Genomic DNA, 20,504 nt, shown 5'->3' on the forward strand with positions numbered 1-20,504 from the left:
CTACTGTGCAACTAAAGTAATATTAAATAATGCATTGATCTATCTGAATTGTTTAAAAAAATATTTTAATGCCATGCAACTACAAAAGGTCAAAGAGCATACCACATTTTATAGACGATCTACAATTTTGTGTACAGACTGTGTACTATTTAGTGTAGTATATACTAAGTAAGGAATAAAAGTGTTATAGTCATTAATTCAACAGTGTGGTGGTGTGACACATCCTGATGTTATTATACAGTGAAGTTTTTTATTTTCCTTTAACATGACATCACAAAATGTTTCATTTCTCCCAAACCACAGCAATTTGACGATTATTAGAAATATGCATTTAATCCTCAACAACATATCATAATATATATGCATTTATAATTGCACTTAATATTGTGGACTCTTGTGACACAGAGTTGTTCCCTCACAAGCCTTTATATTTGTTTCACTAGAAGTTAATAAGACAAAAAAATGCAGCTTGTCATTAATAAATTAATGATGCCATTACTGATTTCTAATAAATAGCGCTTTTTGAAAAAAGAAAAAAAAGAAAAGAAAAGAAAATCAGAACATATTAATTACCTAATAAAGGTTAAATGTAAATGTGTTGTCTTACTGCAGAGATGCATGTAAATTATCTCACTGTATGGCAGAATTTCGGATTTTCTTTATACCCGTGCAGTCTGAACTAGTTAATTGTGTATCGACTCATCTGTTTATTAGATATTTTGAGTTTATTCTGCTCTCTAATATCCAAAAACCTTTTTTATTTCAGGGTATAATATCCTGGAATCTGCCAAAAATTAACCTTTTACATTCCGACTGAGTCTACAGCTAAAATCCCAAACAGCATCACTGATGTTTTTGTCAGAAGCATTGTTTACTTAATATGGCTCATTTCCAAAAAAGAATATAAAAATTATGCAATGTTTTCTCTCATACACACTTAGTTTAAAAGATCTCATAGCAACATTATGTGGTTTTCCTGTCTTTTTAAGTATACAGTAAACAATATGTCCTTTTGAACAATATGTCATTCTTGATTTTATTGTCCTATTTGCTGTAGAATCTTTGGCTTGTCTTGGAGAAGATCAGATGTTTTCTTGGTTTGGAGGCACTGTAATGTTCCACATCTGATCATATAAAGTGATGCACTTCCTCTTTTCAAGGCTAGAGGGTGCAGAACTACAAGACATGTCTATATGCAGGGATTTCCCAGTCCTGCTGCTTTACTTTCCTAAATTGTTTGTGTGACATATACACAACAGCACAAGGGTATATAAAATAAAATGATAATATTTCCCTGGTGACTTACTGCCTAAATGTACTGATTTTATGTTTTACATGTTTTAATAAATCAAATGACAAGTAAACAATAAAAGGCAAGTACATTTTGAAAGTAAATAAACCTCATTTTTCTGTTAACCAAAGTGCTCTAAAATGTGCAAAACAAAATATCACCATTTGTTATTGTCAGCTGCAACATACACATATAAATCAAACATAAATTATGCACTCAACAGTTTCCTATGGCCCCTCGTATGTAAAGACATACTTGATATATCATTGAATGCATCAATGTACGAATTTAAAGGTGTTGACGTTGATATGGTGAAAGATGTCCCCAACCATCCAATCAACAAGCTGCTTGTTAGACGTACAATATAAGGTGGAATTTGTCGGAGAACGGGTGGGAAACGTAGTAGCTAACTAAAATGGCTGCTAGTAATTATTATGGATATGCACATGGAGCCGCTGCACCACAGTACAGGTAATGTGGGAGATTTGCATTTTATTCCAGAGTAATGGGTGAATCATTTTACGAAAACTGAGCAAATAACTGCTTTAAATGTATTGTCGAGGAGTGACAGACCAGTTAGCAAAGTTGTTTTGCTAAGTTAGCTAGCAAAATTAGCCCCGACAGTTAGTTGGGATAAGTAGCCTGCTCTTGGCCACAGATGTAAATAGACTTGCTGACCTCTGGGTTTTGTCATTTTGTCCTGGCAGGTTGTTGTACCTTTTAGAAATAATAACAAAAAGGAACAGAAGATTCAAAATAAATGCTAATTTAACGGTTATGTGTTAATTTAAATTCTAATTTGTCACCTACACTGTATTTACTGTCCTTGATATAAAGGCTGACCTCCTTGTTATGGCACAGTTAAAAGATATACATCCATATATTCTTCAGGTTTAAAATATGTATTTGTTTATTGGTTTATTTAATTAAACTGTTAAGCAAAATTGAAATTGTAAAAAGGTATGGAATAAAATGGATTAGTGATGTCCCATTGAGGAGCCAGAACATCTTCAGTGCCCAGTTCTACGAGTCTATCGGGCTGTACTCGACCTGTATAGATGATCTACAATTTTGTGTACAGATTGTGTACTATTTGGTGTAGTGTATATACTAAGAAAGGAATAAAAGTATTATAGTAATTAATTCAACAGTGTGGTGGTGTGACACATCCTGATGTTATTATACAGTGAAGTTTTTTATTACCCTATAATTGCACTTAATTTTGTGGACTCTTTGTGACACAAGTTAATTCCTGTTAACAATAAATTAATGAGGCCATTAATGATGTCTAATAAATAGCACTTTGTTGAACAAGAAAAAAATGAAAATCAGAACATATTAAGTACCTAATAAAGGTTTAGTGTAAATGTGTTGTTTTACTGCAGAGATGCATGTAAATTATCTCACTGTATGACAGAATTTCAGATTTTCTTTATTCTCTTATAGTCTGAACTAGTTAATTGTGTATCGACTGATGTATTTATTAGATATATTGAGTTTATTGTGCTCCCTACTATCCAAAAACCTTTTATTTCAGGGTATAAAAATTAACCTGTTACAATACAGAACATCTTTAGTGCCAATTCTACGAGTCTATCGAGCTGTACTCGAAAGATTGTTCCTCAAAAATATATTCCTTCAGTTAATGATTTGATGCTGAAAGTGGATGGTGTCACTCCAAAATCTGTCGGATGATATCCAACTAGGTTGAGATCTAATAACAGTGAAGCATATTTACATAATTTAGATACTCATCAAACCCTTCCGAGATCCTTCATACCATGTGGACCTTCAGAATAGGAATGTTTTTTCATAGGATGAAGGAGATCAGTTAGAAGAATTTTTGCAGTGACACTTCCCTTAAGAGGGCAAGTGGAGCCAAACCATGTTCTAAAAAAAAACCCACATAAATGCCCACATTGCATTACAGAGCTAATGTATGCCCTTATTCTAACTGTCAAGCATTAAGACTTGTGCTCTTCTCTGGTTTACATGCAGTTCTCAAGAATATGGTGAAGCATCTGGTCAGATCATTTCTTGAAAAGTGTATGTGGTTTTTGTCCATTGAACTCTCAAGTGTGCTTTTGTCTTTTTTGTGATGATGATGCACAGTAACCTTACTAGATAATTGGTATCTGTGTTATTTTCTTGCTGACAGTCTAATCATGACAAAATATTCTCACCTAAAGAGCAGTTGCACTTATGTTTTTATGACTGGTCCAAGTTGATGTCATGCATAACTTTATTTTTTTTTTTTTCAAATCAGTTTATTTACACATTGTCTTGTTTATTGAAATTAATTTTCTGGCTGTGTTGCCTGCTTTCAGCATCCAGCCACCCCCTACATACTCGCATCAAACCTCTGGCGGCTACAGTGTCCGGCCTACATATGCAGTAGATCACCAAGCCTCCTTCTGTCCAGTCACAGCACACAATCCCCAGCCAGCAGCAACTCAAACCTTTCAGCCATACCAGACACATGCAACTTCGAATTACACTTTTGGTCGGCGAGAGGTGGAACCTCAACAAAGCAGCACCTCCCAGACTTATCAGGTCTTCGGTGAAGGGGTCAGTCTTACTTTTAATAGCTTATGGAGCAACAGAGGATTATACACTTGTACACCTAAGACTGTATAGTAAACCAATTATGTACATTTTATCATGTGAACAAAATATTTTTGTAAGAAACAATATGTGCTTTCTTTCTTTTCTAAATGTTTTTATGATTTGTGACAAATTTGGCTTCCTTCTAAAAACTATAGGGTAACTGCAGCTATGGCCAGCCAGCGTTGGTCAGTAGCTATGATAACAAACAGTACTATCAGGCGAGTGACATCGCCACCCACCACAGTCCATTGGAGGCCTTCTTTCAGACAGGTGATCTCTATACCTTTTTTATGTTGTTAAATTTATATATCTATATACCACTATTAGGTCTCTAACTGTTATACAGACAATAAAATAATGTTACATAAGCAAAACGTGCTGAATTGCAGCACACTTGCAATAAAGCCAGCACGATTGCGAGCATGTTTAATTTAGTAATATTTTTGGTTCTGTATACACACACACACACGTGTGTATAGTGTGTAATATATATATAAATATATACTGTACGTGGACAAAATTGTTATTACCCTTCGGTCAATAATGAAAGAAAAACTCACAATGGTCACAGAAAAAACTTTAATCTGACAAAAGTTCTATGAATGTTAACCAATGAAAGTCAGACATTGCTTTTTGACCATGCTTCAATGGAATTATTTAAAAAAATAAACTCATGGAACAGGCCTAGACAAAAATGACATTTATAGATCTAAAGAAAAAAGAAATACTGAGTAACAGATATTTCGGACACTATATGGCCTAATGTTTATGGTCAAATTTTTGCTCTCTCCAAAAACAGTGACAGCTGGTTAGAGCTTTGCATGTTCCCAAGAGTAATACTGCCATTCATATAATCATAATCACTGTATTTGTATGTGTATTGGATGCTAGTAATGAATCTGGTGTTTAAGACACATTTTTCAACATTATTAACTTTTCTTCTGCTCATTAATGAAGGTGTTATTCCTTCAGGTGTGAAAAGTGATTACAGGCCTATAAGTGCAGTGTACAGTCAGTCTCCACCTCAAGGACCGGCCACAGTGCTCAAAACCCTGCCTCCTGCTAACTCGGTGTCCACCAGCTACAGTGTTTATCCTGCATCCACCAGCATACAGCAGCCCCCCAGCTCCATCCCCACCTTTACCCTGAGCTCCTCCTATAATTCAACAGCTGCCACTTCATACGTTGGTGAGTTGGGGTTTCCTTCTTGCACATCACTGTCCCACCATACCAGCACTGTTGTCATTTAAAAATATAATAAGTGTTACATTTGGGCCTATATATATATATATATATATATATATATATATATATATATATATATATACAGCACAGTTAATTATAGTTATTACACAGTTATTATCTCTGTGCACAGTTATTATCTCTGTATATCCCAATTTGTTAGGAAGTTTTCAGAGAATAGGGTCAGCCACGATACAATGTCCCTGGAGCAGAGAGAGTTAAGGTCCTTACTCAAGGCCAAAAAGTGGCACTTTTGGCAATGTTGGGGCTTGAACACCCAATCAGATTCAGCAGTGAAAGCAATGTATGTAGTTTGCACACTTCAAAACAGGAAGAATGGACTTAAAGATTAAATGGTCAATGAAATTATGGTGTCTGCTAACCAAATAGAAATATATGTAGTAGGTTAACTTACATTTTAAATTTACACTTTCAACTTTATTGGCTTTAGATTTTAGTACTTTTCAAGCTATTTTTAACCTGGTGGTATTTGTTGTTGAGAGTACAAAATGCTAACTTTTGATAACTTCCACAGTAAATTACATTAACAATATCTGGTCATAATGGTGACACATATGGAAATGGAGGTTTTTGTGATATAATTTTCAAAAGTTTAATTTACTTAGCTTGGGTTCTGTCTGTTTGTTTTTGCAGGTCACAACTACTCCAGTTATGAGCCCCACAGCTACAGCCCCACTCCATCATATTATCAAGCAACCCAGCATCTTGGCCCTCAGTGCCATAGCCAGCCCCAGGGTCCTTCCCATCATCCACAATGTCCCTCCCAACTGCCTCAGGGTTTTTCCCATCAACCCCAGCTTCCCCAACAGCAATCACAGACCCCTACAAAGCAGCTCACCAGTTTATCCTGGAGTAACTCAAGGCACAGTTCAAGGGTCACTGGTTCTGCTCGCAGTGCATACAGAAAACCCACATTTCATCAGAATAAAGTCCAAAAGCCAAAAGGACCTCCCAAACAACCTCAGCTTCACTACTGCGATATCTGCAAGATAAGCTGTGCTGGTTTACAGGTATTTTAAAGTCTGTTCGAGGAATACAACTCACAAATGGTGAGATGTTACTGTATGTAATTGGTAGGTACAGACTTCCATCGCAATACTAATGTCTCACTTATCCCATAACGGATCTAAGGCCATTATCATATTGGCAACTGTGCCTGTTCTCTGCAATTTAGGAAATATAAAACTCTTTATGACAATACAATTTATGACAATATAACTCTATATTCTCCATTTGATGAAATATTAATAAACGAGTTCACATCCAGTGCTCCTTTTTTTCCCTCCTGCAGACCTACCGAGAGCACCTGGAGGGTCAGAAGCACAAAAAGAAGGAGGCATTGCAGAAAGGTAGCAGTCAGGTCATTAATGGGATACATAATGTTCAAACTCAGCTGCACTGTGAACTCTGTGATGTTTCCTGTACTGGTGCAGATGCCTACAAAGCACACATCCGTGGGACTAAGCACTTAAAGGTCTGTCCTCAAATTTGATTCCTGCATAGCTCAATGTTTTGTTTTTTTTTGGTTTGGTTTTTTTTTGTGCCTTACTACATTTCATCTGTGAGTTGAACTAGGTTTGCATACCTAGTCATATACCAACAAAATAAAGTTCGCTTGTAACATTTTGTGAGCTGTTATAAAAGGTGGCTGGTACCAGATTTGGATTTTATCTCTCTCTCTCTCTCTCTCTCTCTCTCACACACACACACACACACACACACACACACACACACACACATGATTATACCCTGACACTTTTCATTTTGAATTGTCACTAGGTGGTGAAGCTGCACACAAAACTTGGCAAACCTATACCATCCAGTGATCCTGTTTTTGTGAGCTCTGCCCCTGTTCTGATGACGACAATCTCTGCAAAACCAACCAAAGCTTCTGCTTCCTCTGCAGTGTCACAGAAACCCCCCATCATAAAACCTCCCAAAACAGAGACTCTGAAGTCACATGCTCCTGCCAAAGCCATAGTTAATGGTAAGTTGTTAATTGTTTACTGTTTTGTTTATTGCCATGACAAACCTAACCCTGAAGTCTAAAGATCTTGAGGAAGGTATGGATGGATGTGTACTGTAAATACTTTTACTCAGATGGTTAACATTGCTTCTAATATTATAATGTGTTTTTTTGCTGAATAGAAGCCAAAGCTGCTGCTCTAGACCCAGTGAGGGTCGACGAGCCAAAATCTGACCAACAGAGTGAAAATGAGGGAAGTTTAGGTTGTGCTCACGGAAATGTCCAACCTGTTGGCTATGATTATGTAGAGGAGGTGAGTTTTTCAGAGGATATTTGATTATAGACACCATAGGAGATGGAAGTTCCATGTTATAGTACCATTTAATATATATTGCTGTTTAACATGTTCACATTTAACTTTTGTTGTTTGCTTGGTGTCTGAAATTTGTATCTTTAGTTTTGTACTGACATTATGTGGGTACTTTAGTATAAAAATTAATAACTGCTTATAGCCAAAACCTTATAAGCATCCCTTTAAACCTCACGGTATTGGGCTCAGTGTAGACTATAGCATCATTCTGACGTCAGATTTCACACTCTCTTTTCCCATCCATGCCAGGATCACACTCAGATCAAAGGTATGGGCCAAAGGTGGAATTTTATTTGATATGGATGCTAATATATCTGTTAGTTTGTCTATCTAATTTTAATACAACTTATTCTATATTGGAATGAATACACATAGTATCACTGAATCAGTACATAGTAAGTATTAATACAGTGGCAAGGAAAATAAATGAACCTTGTGGAATTTCATGGTTTTCTGAATAAATTTGTCAAAATGTGATCTGATCATCTAAGTCAAGGGTATTGACCAAAAAAGTGTCAAAGTAATTACACAAAGAAATTCTTATCTTTCATGTCTTTTACTGAACACACGCATTCAACATTCAAAATGGCAGTGGAAAAAGTAAGTGAACCCTTAGAATTATGGGTTGAACCCCCATTGGCAGCAATAACATCAAAAAGGCACTTTCTGTAGCTGTGGATCAGACCTGCGCACCGTTGAGGAATTTTAGCCCAGCTTATATCCTTTGGCCGTCTCATGTGTATGGCCCGCTTCCAGCCAATCCATAGCATCTCTATTGGGTTGAAGTGTGGGCTCTGCCTCGGCCACTCCAAAAGGTGGATTTTGTTTTTCTAAAGCCATTCTGTTGTGGACTTGCTCGTGTTTTGGGTCAGTGTCCTGTTGCATCACCCACCTTCTACACAGTTTCAGCTGGTTTAGACATTCTCACATTATCCTGAAGAATTGTCTGATATACTTGGGAATTCATCTTCCCCTCAATGACAGGCCCTGGTGCAGCAAAGGAGGCCCAAATCATGATTATTCCGCCACCATACTGTACAGTTGGGATGATGTGTTCATAATGATATGCCATACCCTTTCTACGCCAGAAATAGGGCTGTGTTTTTTCCAAATAGTTCGATCTTAGTTTCCATCAGTCCACAAAACATTTTTCCAATATAGCAAGTGTCAATGTGCTCTTTTGCACACTTCAGGCATGCAGCAATGTTCTTTTTAGTAAGCAGTGGCTTCCTTCGTGGTGTCCTGCCGTGGATATCCTGCCTGTTCTGTGTTTTACGTATTGTAGACTCATGAACAGAGATGTTAGCAAGTTCCAATGATGCCTTCAGATCTTTGGCTGTCATTTGGGGTTGTTTCTTTACCTTATTGATGGGCCTTCGTTGTGCTCTTGGTGTCATGACTGGGCACCCACTTCGTGGTAGAGTAGCAACAGTCCCAAAGCATCACCATTTGTTTAGATTGTTTTCCTAACTGTAGACTGGTAAATTTCTAAAGACTTTTAAATAACTTTGTAACCCTTTCCAGCTTTATGTAAAAAATTCTTGATTGTAGGTCCTCCGAAAGCTCTTTTTGGGACGGAATGGGTGTTCTTCTTGTGCAGAGCAAACTCCAAAAGTTTGAGGGGTTTTTATCAGTCAAAGTAGCTGTAGTCCACAACTCCAAACGTATTATCTTAACGAGACTCCAGGTGTGCTAAAACCTGACCCCAATTAGCTTTTTTGAGGTGATTAACTCAAGGGTTCACATTCTTTTTCCCCAATGCTCTATGAGGATTTTTGGTTGTTCTCAATAAAGACATGAAAGATCAGAATTTATTTGTGTAATTTTTTTTAGACACTGTTTGTCAATACCCTTGACTTAGATGAAGATCAAATTTTATGACAAATTTATTCAGAAAAACCATGAAACTCCAAAAGGTTCACATACCTTTTCTTGCCACTGTATATCAGTATCAGATTAAGTGAGTGAAGCTGAAGCTTGTTTGCAGCTTTGAAATTTCAACAACCTTTGTAAACATACTTCAGGCTACCTGAAGTAAATGTAAATATATTTGCGTGTATTGTATTACGTTTCCTTTATTTTTTCCATTGGTGTTTAAAACTCATGTTTGTTTTTCTTTCAGATTTACAATGATGAAAAGCTGGTTCGCTTCCACTGTAAGCTGTGTGAGTGCAGCTTCAACGATCCCAATGCCAAAGACATGCACTTAAAGGGCAGAAGACACCGGCTTCAGTATAAGGCAGGATTTTTTGCTCACTTTTCACACAAAGATATAATATTGGAAATCTGTCAAAGTATACTAATGTAGTCTTCAATGTATATAATGTGTTTTCAGTGTATAATGGTATAACTTGATGATGAACGAAATTGATGATGAAATCTTTATACAAAAATCTGTTTCGACATACAGCGCAAACCAATACAACATAAATGCCAAAGTTTTTCTGTTGCTGTGACATCCCCTGTATGATTTTGGGTGAGTCCAGAGGGAGACAGTTGCAAAATCCAAAATTGTTACAAAGATTTTAATCACTAGTTTTAATTTTTTGCAGAAAAAGGTGAATCCAGACCTGCTGGTGGACATCAAGCCGAGTAATCGTGCAAGGAAGCTTCTGGAAGAAAAACTGAGGAAGCAGAATCAGAAATCCATGCTCAAGAGACTTGAGGGTGACCAGCACTGGCACATGGACATGAGGTTCATTTATTTCAATTTAGCACAGAGGGGTTAGTGCGTATACGTGTGCATTCATGTGTGTCTCTGCGTGTGTGCATGTGTAAAATCTGTCTGTTTTCTAATCTTAAAAAAGAACCCTGTGTGAGGTTCACACTAAAAAAAATCTGTCACCTGTGTCATATTTTTTAGTAACTGTGAAAGTACTTGTAAAAGTACACAGGTATTTACTGAAAAAGTAGTTGTCCATTTAATATTTGCTGAACATTTTTAGTTTTTAAATAGTCTGCTACAAAAGTTGTTTACTTTTTCCATGTCAAAAAGCAACAAAATGCCTGGCTGTTGTCTTTTTTTTATTCTTCTTCTTCAAACTCAAACAGCATTCATTTCCTTTGTGAGGTTGATGCTTAACTCAAGAAGTGTGAATAGGTGTGTAAAATGTTCTTAGCTCCCACTGAGTTTTTTTTCTTCTTTCTTTTTTTCTTTTCTTTTTTCTTCTTTATTTTGTCAGAGAACATTTCACAAAAACATTTCCTTAAGCTGTATGATTTCTTAAAAAAAAAAAATTCTGACAAATATTCCGATACCATGTTTCATGAAACAGTTGACTTAGTGTTCGAGGGCAGATAGTGGTGGGACGTTTACTGGTATATTATAAATATAAACAGAGGAAACAGTGGGGATTTCTGTGTTCCATTTCTACCATGGTAAAGGTTCACTAAAAAGACAAACGACTTATGTTTGTGGCTCATACTGCTTTGTTTAAAGAAAAAAGTAGAAAAAGTTATTTTAAAATTATTAACTGTAATCTATTGTTCAGGTTAAGAGTTTCAGTTTGGACAGTTTCACTTCCCATTGTTTGAGGTAAACTGTATCTGAATTGAAATTGTTATTGTTAAAAAAATATTTGATCATCTGAATTGATTGTATACAGTAGTAATGTGTTTTTAAGATGGAGTAAACAAAGCCACTTTCAGCCACTTTTTATTACAGCACGAGTACAACCACTTACCTTTTCATTAAGAGCAGAATATGGCAAATGGAAAAGGCATACAGGCGTGCAGAATTTTTGTATACCATTTTTGTTGAGTGCAGAGCTGGCTGTAAGAAGATTAGTCTATTTTTGTTCCCTCATTTTTGCTGTTAAAGCTATGAAAATACAGTAGGTTGATAACTGATCTCATCATCAGGTCAGCCAGTGGTTGATGCTTCAGGTGAAGTTTGAGTATGGAGTCTAACAAAAGGAAAAATGTCTTCAGGAGTTCCTTTATTGTATTGGATGCCAAATCACAAAGCAGACCATGCAAGTGCATTCACTTAAGTGTTATTTTTATGCTTTATATTTTTTGTAGAAGATATGAGGAGGACATTTACTGGAGGAAAGTCGAGGAGGAACACCTATACTGGGAGAAACAGAGGCACAGACTAGCGCCCCTGCTGTTCACAAACCACCCCAGGATGCCTCTGCTCCCTCTACTGGTGAGGACAAAAGTGAAGCTTATGAAACAGGGAAATTCAAATATTCCATTTAAAATGTGGATAATAGTATCTCTAATAGTAAACAAAAAAAAAACAGGTAACAGGTGAAAATAAAATCTAGGACCCAGTAAAGTTTCAATACACAAATGCAGGATGTGCAGCAGTGGTCTCTTGGGGGAAGTGGGTGGGGGAATATAAGGCTGGGGGCTTTCACATTTAGCAGAACCTTCTATGCCGTTTATTTTTATATACTGAAATGTTTTTGTAAAACTGCCATATTTTGAAGAAATAGTCAATGTAGAAAATTTGCCTTCAAAAGTTTTAAATGATCTTTTGTGTCAGATACATCTGCTTGTAAATCAGTGTCCTGTGGCTTTGTATTCTGGGTCTGAAATAGCAGTAAAACTGCACCAACACACGCATAACATTTAAGCAAATAAATGCACACAAACTTTTTTTAGCTTTATCTTGTGGGTAGCAACAGACCTAAGCACACAGTGATTGGAGTGGCAAACAGGATTTATTATTACATAAGTACACAGTTGTACATGTCATTGAACTGAAGTCTGGATCTTGATCTCTTCACATAGAGATTTTTGCCTCGTTAAAAAGAATTTTATTCTCAGGGCACAGATACGGTTGCTGTTTTATGGAACCAATCTGCAATTTCTTAATACATAATCAGATATGGGGGTTTTGAGACTGCATTTTTTTTGTCAACACAGTTAAACAAATATTTAACAGAGAAAAGGTCAGATAGGAATTCAAAAAGAAGCGATGAATTGAGCCACAAAAGTTCTGAAATCACGATTAAGGCCAAAGTGTAGAGAAAGAAAGGATCATGATCCAAAACATACAACTTCATCAAGTCAAGCACATGAAGGTAGTGTAATGACTTGGACTTGCGTGGCTGCTTCTGGATTGTGCTCACTAATTTTTATTGATGATGTAACTCATGATGGTAATTCAGAAGCCAACAGAAATGTTTACAGAGAGCTGCATCCAGTGTTCTTGGGCAGAAATTAATTAAATTCATCAAAACAATGACACAAAACAACCTGCTAACATAATTTATTAATTTTAATTTACTTGAAGGCCATCTGTTCTTAGGTGCTTAACACAGCTGAAATTCTGATTTATTGACTCAATAATCTTTTTACCAGCAGCATTTTTCTGTGAGAAAAGTGCAAAAATCCTTGAAAGACATGCAATGGTTCAGGATTAGGCACAGAGCACCAGGACCTTGTCAGCATAGAAGTGCTAAGTCATAATTAAACATTTAATATAATCTGGACTTTTTTTTTGCTCCTGCAGCCTGTTCGTCGGCCAGATTCCCCAGATGACCACCACATCATGGCCAAGCATGCCAGCATCTACCCAGCAGATCATGAGCTGGAAGCTGTGCAGCGCATTGTGTCTCATTCAGAGAGAGCTCTTAAACTGGTGTCTGACATGCTGTTAGAGCACGATGGCAAAGAAGCAGTGGATTTAAAGTTAGTCGCACCACTGTCTACAGTATCTGAGGATTTCCAAATCTGTCAGCCTGAAGAGAATAGTTCCAAACCCTGATCAAAGTCACCTCGAGTAAACTGTAGGTCTTCTTGGAAGAGATCTGTTCAAGTCTGTAGATAATGTAGATCATTTCAGGAGGTGGATTTGGTATCCTTAATTCTAGCCGTTATGTCAAAGTGCAAAGTGAAAATTTTGTTACTACATTCTTATTCATTTTATTCTTTTATCTAGTTATGGTTTATTTCTCTCATTATCCAATTAATTGTACTAGGATACTTGAATATTAATAAAGAATATCACTGATACAAGATTTTAAACTCTACCTCATTGCCATATGCATTTGGTTGGATGATCAGTAGATAGTAGAATTCCCCTAATGTGAATGTTATGGCCAAAGGCTTCTCCTCTAGGTGATCCTACTCATGTTAGCTTAAACAGATACTGGACACTGATTAATTATACTGAATAACATAAAAAAAAATAATTATCTTTTAATTGATCATTACTATTTAACTAGTCTGTTTTGTAACCTGTTTGTCTGGAATATGTGTTGTGAAGACTGGAACTTGTTTGTCTCTGGCGATGTAACAGGTTGGATTCTCAGGGCCAAGTGCTGAATGGAGTGATGAGAGTGGGGATTCTGGCCAAAGGCCTGCTGCTGCATGGAGACAGGAGCATTCAGCTCATCCTTCTTTCTACTAAGAAACCCACCATTTCCCTTTTGAACAGCATCGCTCAACTGCTTCCCAAACAATTGAGGGTAAGTCAGCAGCCCATTCTTGTGAGATGTTTTGCTGGACAAGCAACAATTTTAACATGCGATTACACTCTAAGGGAGTTTGATTTTTAGAACATAATGAGAATTTTTTAAATTGTTTAAATTTAATCAGAAATATGTGAAATATTGTTGAGGCCACAGCTCATACCATTAAAGGCCAGAAATTACCTGTATCTGTATATCAAAAATATATGTAGGAACCTTGAAAATTTCTTAAAACCTTTGGTAGTAATAATAATAATAATAATAATAATAATAATAATAATAATAATAAATGGGTTTGTGTTTGCAAACTACCATGTTTTATGCAGAATAAAACACCTCAGGTTATACTGTCAGTGGAAACTTTGGTAGCTGTGCTGTAATTTAATTTAATTTTGCAGTGATTTATTGTTTTTCTACTACAGCAGGCTCACAAGTGTTTTATACATTAATTAAGGCATGTTTCCATGTTCCAGACTCATGTCATGTTAAAAGTACCATGCCTATATTAGAACATTTTGATTAAATGTGTCAGATGGCATATTTCTGAGGTTAAGAACGAATGTGAATTTTTTTAGACACATTTATGAAGAAAGGCTACAGACGAGGTTTGGTTTCTTCTGCATTTCTTGGGAAATTCACCATGTAAGGTCATGAGTCACTAGAAACCTGCGGTCCTTTTATACGCTTCCTGAAAAAATGTGGTTTCAACAGTCACAAGCTACAAAGTGTTGTTGTAATCATGATGTTCAAATTCTTGGTGTAATGTACAGTAATTTTTGTTTTTCTGCAGGTTGAGGAGTTTGTTGCTATTGAAGTTTTTGCTTTGTGATTTTGGTTAATTTCAGATTCCATACAAATAAATGTAAAGATGGTGATTAATACTATAACTGATCTTTAGTTCCCCTGCCTGGTTCTGACACCTAAACCCTACAGAGCGAGCCCGGGTTATTTCTTACATACAGCAAGCCTAAAGTACAAAAATTTGAAAGCAAAGAATATGAGATTAATTCTCCTTATGGGGCTATAGCTCTGATATAATTTGGGATGTTCCATCTCTTGCCCGGCTGTCTCCTCTGTAGTGAGTAATGCAGCGTGTCCTTTTAACCGGCAGACCTTTTCTGAAGATCAGTACGTGGTGCAGGCTCAGCCTGAGGAAGCCAACATCATCATTATTTCCAGCAAGGAACCAAAAATGCAGGTGACCATCTGTCTCACTTCGCCAATGATGAGTAAGGAGCCTGAGCCTGAGCCTGGTACAGAGGGAAAGGCAGGTGACAAGCTGCCTGAGAAAGGTTAGAGAACCCATGCTTTCAGTCGACTGCACTGTATGTCTACTTTTCGTTAAAAAAAAAAAAGCCAAATTTAAGATAAATCTGGCTCTAACTGAGATGGGATGTTGTTTAGTCCCAACTCAATTTTTAGTATCACTATTTACAACATCTGTTAGTGAGTGAATTGGCCAGCCTCAGTGTATAATTTTGCTCTTATTGAGTCTAAAGCAGGATCTCTGACCTTTCTGTAAATTTACGTGTCATTATGCTAACGACGTACTGTGCATTACAATCACTGTGACTCAGACACACGCAGTTTTAAGGTGTTTTACGCAGTGCATGGGAGAGAACTTCTGTAATTATTTATAAGGAAAGGGTAATTTGTCATTGGTTGAGTATGTACAGACAGAACATGATGTTTACTGTCCATTTAAACTAAATATTTATCATTACCTTAATTTGGACCTCCTTGGTTCCTTTCCTCACAGTGTAGCTCCTCCCTTGGAGCACGCAAGGAAAGTAAACATATCTAAAAATAGCAAATTTAGCAAACACCAACTTAAGTTGTTTCACTTGACACATTTCCCTTGTGTATATTATTACAATGTTATTGCATTGTCATTGACAACCCCTAATTTAATGTCCACGTGACTGACAATATTTTTGTTTATCTGCAGCTCTGTGTGTTTAAACTCTGTCTTTGAATTGAATGCCATCCAGTAGAGGAGAGAATATTCAAATACTTTGTTTGATCACTGTCAATGTTAGATGTGACGATCTCATTTTATCCCTTTTTGAAGAAACAAATGGTGCTGTTTTTGAAAATTATCAGCCAAAGCTTTCCTGTTCTTAAAAAAATTTAATTATATACTTGTCTAATAGTCAAACATACCATAATATATTTTATTATAATTCAAAACATTCACAATTTACCTTGATAAAAACCTGTGTAAGTTAATTTAATGAGAGATGGCATTCCAGATTCCTAAAGTCCATTAGTGTTCAAAGATTTGTTCTTAAGAGCTTTGTGTATACGCAGATTGCAACCTTCAAGATTCTGAAGCTTGTGGCCAGAAAAGTATAAAAATAGATTTGGCCACAAATTTTATGCAATATTTAATGGCCATCTCCTGTTTTATGGGAAAAAGAGACTCATTTTTTGGTGTATGTTTAAGAGTGAGCTCAGACACAAAACGTGGCTTATTTGATTAGCTAATTTTGTACATTATTAAGAACTATACAGCTATATTGAGTTTTATCACTTTTCTTATTTCATATGTTTGTAACTTTTGGCTATCTTTACTTAAGTCAGACTCAATCTTTACATAACGTATTCCATTACAACAATTTGTAGGAACCAGGAGCTGTGGAAACTATTCCTGTAATGTTATGTGCAAATTTTCCTCTTTGTAATTTATATTGAATTACATTTGTGGTAAATGTTTTTGCAGATTTTGCTGCTATGTACAGAAGTTGCAATGTTTTTGTCTTAACTTAGATGTTTCAAATAAAAAGAGATCAGTTGATCTATATCCTGTTTGTCTGTTTCTAGTGCCTGAAGACACTGCGGATGCTCTAAACAGGACAAAGTGCCTTGAGTACTTGTCTGTCCTTCGTCATACAAAATGGTTTCAAGTAAATCCACTCTCTTCTATTATTTCCTGCAAAGTCCAAAGCAAAACTAGGCTGACTTTTTAAAATGAAAAATAATGAAAAATAGATTTATCGGGGAAGCTCCAGGGTGTGTGTTTTTTTTTTTTTTTGTACGAATTTATTAATGTGATGAACATACTGGTGTATGTATGTATGTATGCATGTATGTATGTATGCAATGTTCATATTCTGGAAAATAAGTAATTATTATAAGTAATTGTTCTTTCCAGAGAGTAGGCCTGCTTTACCTTTTGGATAGAAATGATAAAAGTAAAATTAGGAATGAAGTTTTTATACTGGAAGATGCATAATTTGTTTTATATGAATGCAGTCTCAGTATGTTTTGTCAGCAGGCTCGGGCAAATGGTCTTCAGTCCTGTGTGATCATCATCCGTGTACTTAGAGACCTCTGTCAGCGCATGCCAACCTGGGGCAAGATGCCAGAATGGGTGAGAGCCTGGCATTTACGACACCTGAATTCTGACGAGTCACCTTTCAGTTTAGCTTTAGTGAGGAACAAATTCTCCATTGTGCTTAATGATGATGTGTTTGCTGTTAAAGGCTATGGAGTTGCTGATTGAGAAAGCCATCAGCAGTGCATTGACTCCTCTGGGTCCAGGAAAAGCCTTGCGCAGAGTTCTGGAGTGTATTTCTAGTGGAATCTTACTGCAAGGTGCGTGGATTTAAAAGATCAGATAATAATTATTTTATGATGTTCTCAATAATATACGTAGCTCATGTTACAATTTGGTACATACAAACATTTGCAGTGTGTACTATTTCTGCTGTCAGATGGTCCAGGCTTGATAGACCCATGCGAAAAAGTTCAAACAGATGCACTCAAGACCATGACCATGCAAGCCAGAGAGGATGTAACAGCAAGTGCCCAGGTATTTAAAAAAGCCTTTTGCTAATGTAATACACACACATTATAAATCATTCCCATATATGTAACCATGATGGATCTTAATCTTAAATGATTAAGTTAGGGAAGTTTATCTTGTTACTGTAAAACAGAACTTAGTTACAGCTTTATCTTTGTTACTCAGCATGGACGCCAGAGACTCCTTCAATAAATCTTAAATATCAGCTTCCTTAGAGAGAATTTCACCATATCAATCATTACATTACATTACATTACATTTACAGCATTTAGCAGACACCCTTATCCAGAGTGACTTGCAACTGAGGGTTAAGGGCCTTGCTCAGGGGCCCAGCAGTGGCAGCTTGGTGGACCAGGGGTTCGAACCCATGACCTTCCGATCAGTAGCCCAACACCTTAACCACTGAGCTACCACATCCCCGATTACATGTTTTTTAATTTTCATGTTCATGTGGGGTGGCTATCAAATAAGTCTGAGTCTTAATTGTAATTATGTACCTATAAAAACAATAATCTTCCAGTTGAAACAATTCCCCAATAATCCTAAACATGTATTAGAGACACGTCATTATCTAGTAACAGGATTGTTTAGCTGTCAGAACAAGGAAGCACTGGCACTGTCTCATGGAAAGATTTAATACCAGTGTGAAGATTAGGACAACAAAACTTCTAGTTTCCAGGACCTTAATCATTGGGTAACAATTATTCATTTATTCCTGTTTTGTCATTACTTATGTAATCGTGAGACCAACGTCAGCTCCTGTCTTTCAGCATGCCTTGCGGCTACTGGCATTTCGTCATATCAACAAGCTCTTAGGGATGGACTCACTAACAGCATCAAAAACCAGCACTTACAACCGCAAGAGACGGAGTGACAAAGTAGACAAGGCAGAAGGGGAGGGCAAGAAGGAAAAAAAAGATTTCCAAGATGCTTGAGAAATTCCACAAACATCATGTATACATCATAATGTAAAAATGCTCCTTCCAAAGAAAAGAATGTGCTAAAAAAAGAACCACAACATTCAACATCAGACCCTAGAAATGGAGAACATACAACAGACGGAGTGACAAAGTAGACAAGGCAGAAGGGGAGGGCAAGAAGGAAAAAAAAGATTTCCAAGATGCTTGAGAAATTCCACAAACATCATGTATACATCATAATGTAAAAATGCTCCTTCCAAAGAAAGAATGTGCTAAAAAAAGAACCACAACATTCAACATCAGACCCTAGAAATGGAGAAGCAATGTTTCCTCTTTTCTTCTTATTTCAGCTGTACTGAAAATAAATTCAGCTTGTCGCTGTGTACAATTCATAGTTTAGAAGAAATAATATAAACTATTAAATAACTACTGAAAATAACTACTGAAACATACTGTTTTCTCAGATAAGGTACAATAATGGCAGTAATTTAAAAAAAAAAAAAAGCAAGCATTAGTATCTTATACAGAGTTGCTTTTTTTGTAGAGTGGGTCTGGTCCATTGATAAGGACATGAATTAAGACTGATCTGAGATGAGGAATAAAATGATTCTCAGATTCTTGGCAATAAACTGATTAATTGTCTGGATATTGTTTTAGTGCAAAGAGGTCAAAGTTTATATATATTTTTTATTTAATCAGAGGCAGAGTAGTATTAAAGCTTATTTAAGACAACAGATTATTCAAAATCTTTTAAGTTTTCTCCACAAGCGAAGTGTATCAGCTTGTGAATTACTCAGATGAAACATTTAGGTTGAGCTTATAATATACTGCTCTGATTGTTTAATACTTAGCCATTAAGTTTGAAGTCAAAGCCACTTCTTTTAATTGCACATGAATGTTGTATATCTTATCTATCGTGAGTAAAGTCGAGGATCCACCTGTGTCACAGAAGCTTAAAAAACAGGAATAAAACGATCAGATTTCATGAGCATCTACAGAAATGGAGTCTGGTTCAGGATCTTTTTTATTGTGCCTGAAATTAAGGGAGCTTAGAGGGGCAGAATACAACATGTGTGGAACAAGATGGGTGAAAATGTTAGTAATTTATACTGTAATAAGATTTGCAATGTATATTTATTAATATTATTGAATTTGTGTTCTGTACAAAAGCAGAACATTAGATTTGGTGATGTTTATGATTAAGGATGTAAACTTTTTTTTCTTTTCTTTTTTTTTTAGAAATTGTAGTTCTGTTAAAATGTCATTAAACTCATGTTCAGAATTGTCACTTTTGTAGTTTTGTTTGATTGGTTTGTTAGATGCTGTTTATGATTTATGGGAAAGAAAGAAAAAAGAAACATCATTACAATACCTTGTCTCAGTTTATTCATGTATTTTTGCACTATATGGCCAAAAACGTGTGGACACCTGGCTATGACCCGATATACGGGGCCTTCCTAAAACTTTCCTGGGGTTCTTCTAGAAGAGACCATACCCATCAGCGTAACAATTGAAATGTTTTATTGTAGTGATCAGATAGAAGAACTCTGGTGTGATTTGTAACGGCTTTTCTATGAAAGGTGCCACTTCTGTAAAAGCCGAGCCAAACGATGCCTGCTAAATTATTCTTTTTTTTTTCATCAGCACTCGTTATATTATTCCACTCATTTATTTACTTTCCCCAACATTTGGACACATCCATCCTTGAAATTATCAGGCGTTACACAGTTTATTGGTGCTGTGAAAGAACATCAGTTGGTCTGCAACTGACCTGAAAAACTTTAGCTTCATTCACTTCACACCAGTTCATCGAGAAGTCTGTTCTCTGTCTGCTCCTCTGGCGGATAAGTGATG

At 36.3% G+C, this 20,504-nt stretch overlaps 1 protein-coding gene across 18 annotated transcripts; it reads left to right on the plus strand.

The window, feature by feature from the left end:
• Positions 1-1,609: 1,609 nt before the first annotated feature.
• zfr2 (zinc finger RNA binding protein 2) lies at positions 1,610-19,938 on the plus strand. 18 transcript variants are annotated; one of them, XR_007139096.1, is made up of 21 exons: positions 1,610-1,762; positions 3,619-3,859; positions 4,054-4,168; positions 4,856-5,086; positions 5,795-6,171; positions 6,453-6,635; positions 6,941-7,148; positions 7,310-7,440; positions 9,620-9,736; positions 10,050-10,221; positions 10,549-10,597; positions 11,521-11,647; positions 12,962-13,140; positions 13,751-13,919; positions 15,034-15,214; positions 16,746-16,828; positions 17,197-17,295; positions 17,408-17,519; positions 17,617-17,736; positions 18,487-18,770; positions 18,963-19,938. XR_007139096.1 is itself a non-coding variant. In XM_047806236.1 (21 exons), exons 1-21 carry the CDS (start codon positions 1,707-1,709, stop codon positions 18,856-18,858), a joined length of 3,129 nt encoding a protein of 1,042 aa, XP_047662192.1. In that variant the 5' UTR covers positions 1,610-1,706; the 3' UTR covers positions 18,859-19,938. The 18 variants fall into 18 exon arrangements, 14 of the variants coding, with proteins under 14 accessions (XP_047662192.1, XP_047662243.1, XP_047662247.1 ...); XR_007139098.1 differs by having other exon boundaries at positions 17,639-17,736; positions 18,487-18,648; positions 18,842-19,938; XM_047806236.1 differs by having other exon boundaries at positions 18,487-18,648; positions 18,842-19,938.
• Positions 19,939-20,504: the final 566 nt, after the last annotated feature.

Source organism: Tachysurus fulvidraco, chromosome 2 (assembly GCF_022655615.1).
Source record: "Tachysurus fulvidraco isolate hzauxx_2018 chromosome 2, HZAU_PFXX_2.0, whole genome shotgun sequence".
In the NCBI taxonomy this organism is placed as follows: Eukaryota; Metazoa; Chordata; class Actinopteri; order Siluriformes; family Bagridae; genus Tachysurus; species Tachysurus fulvidraco.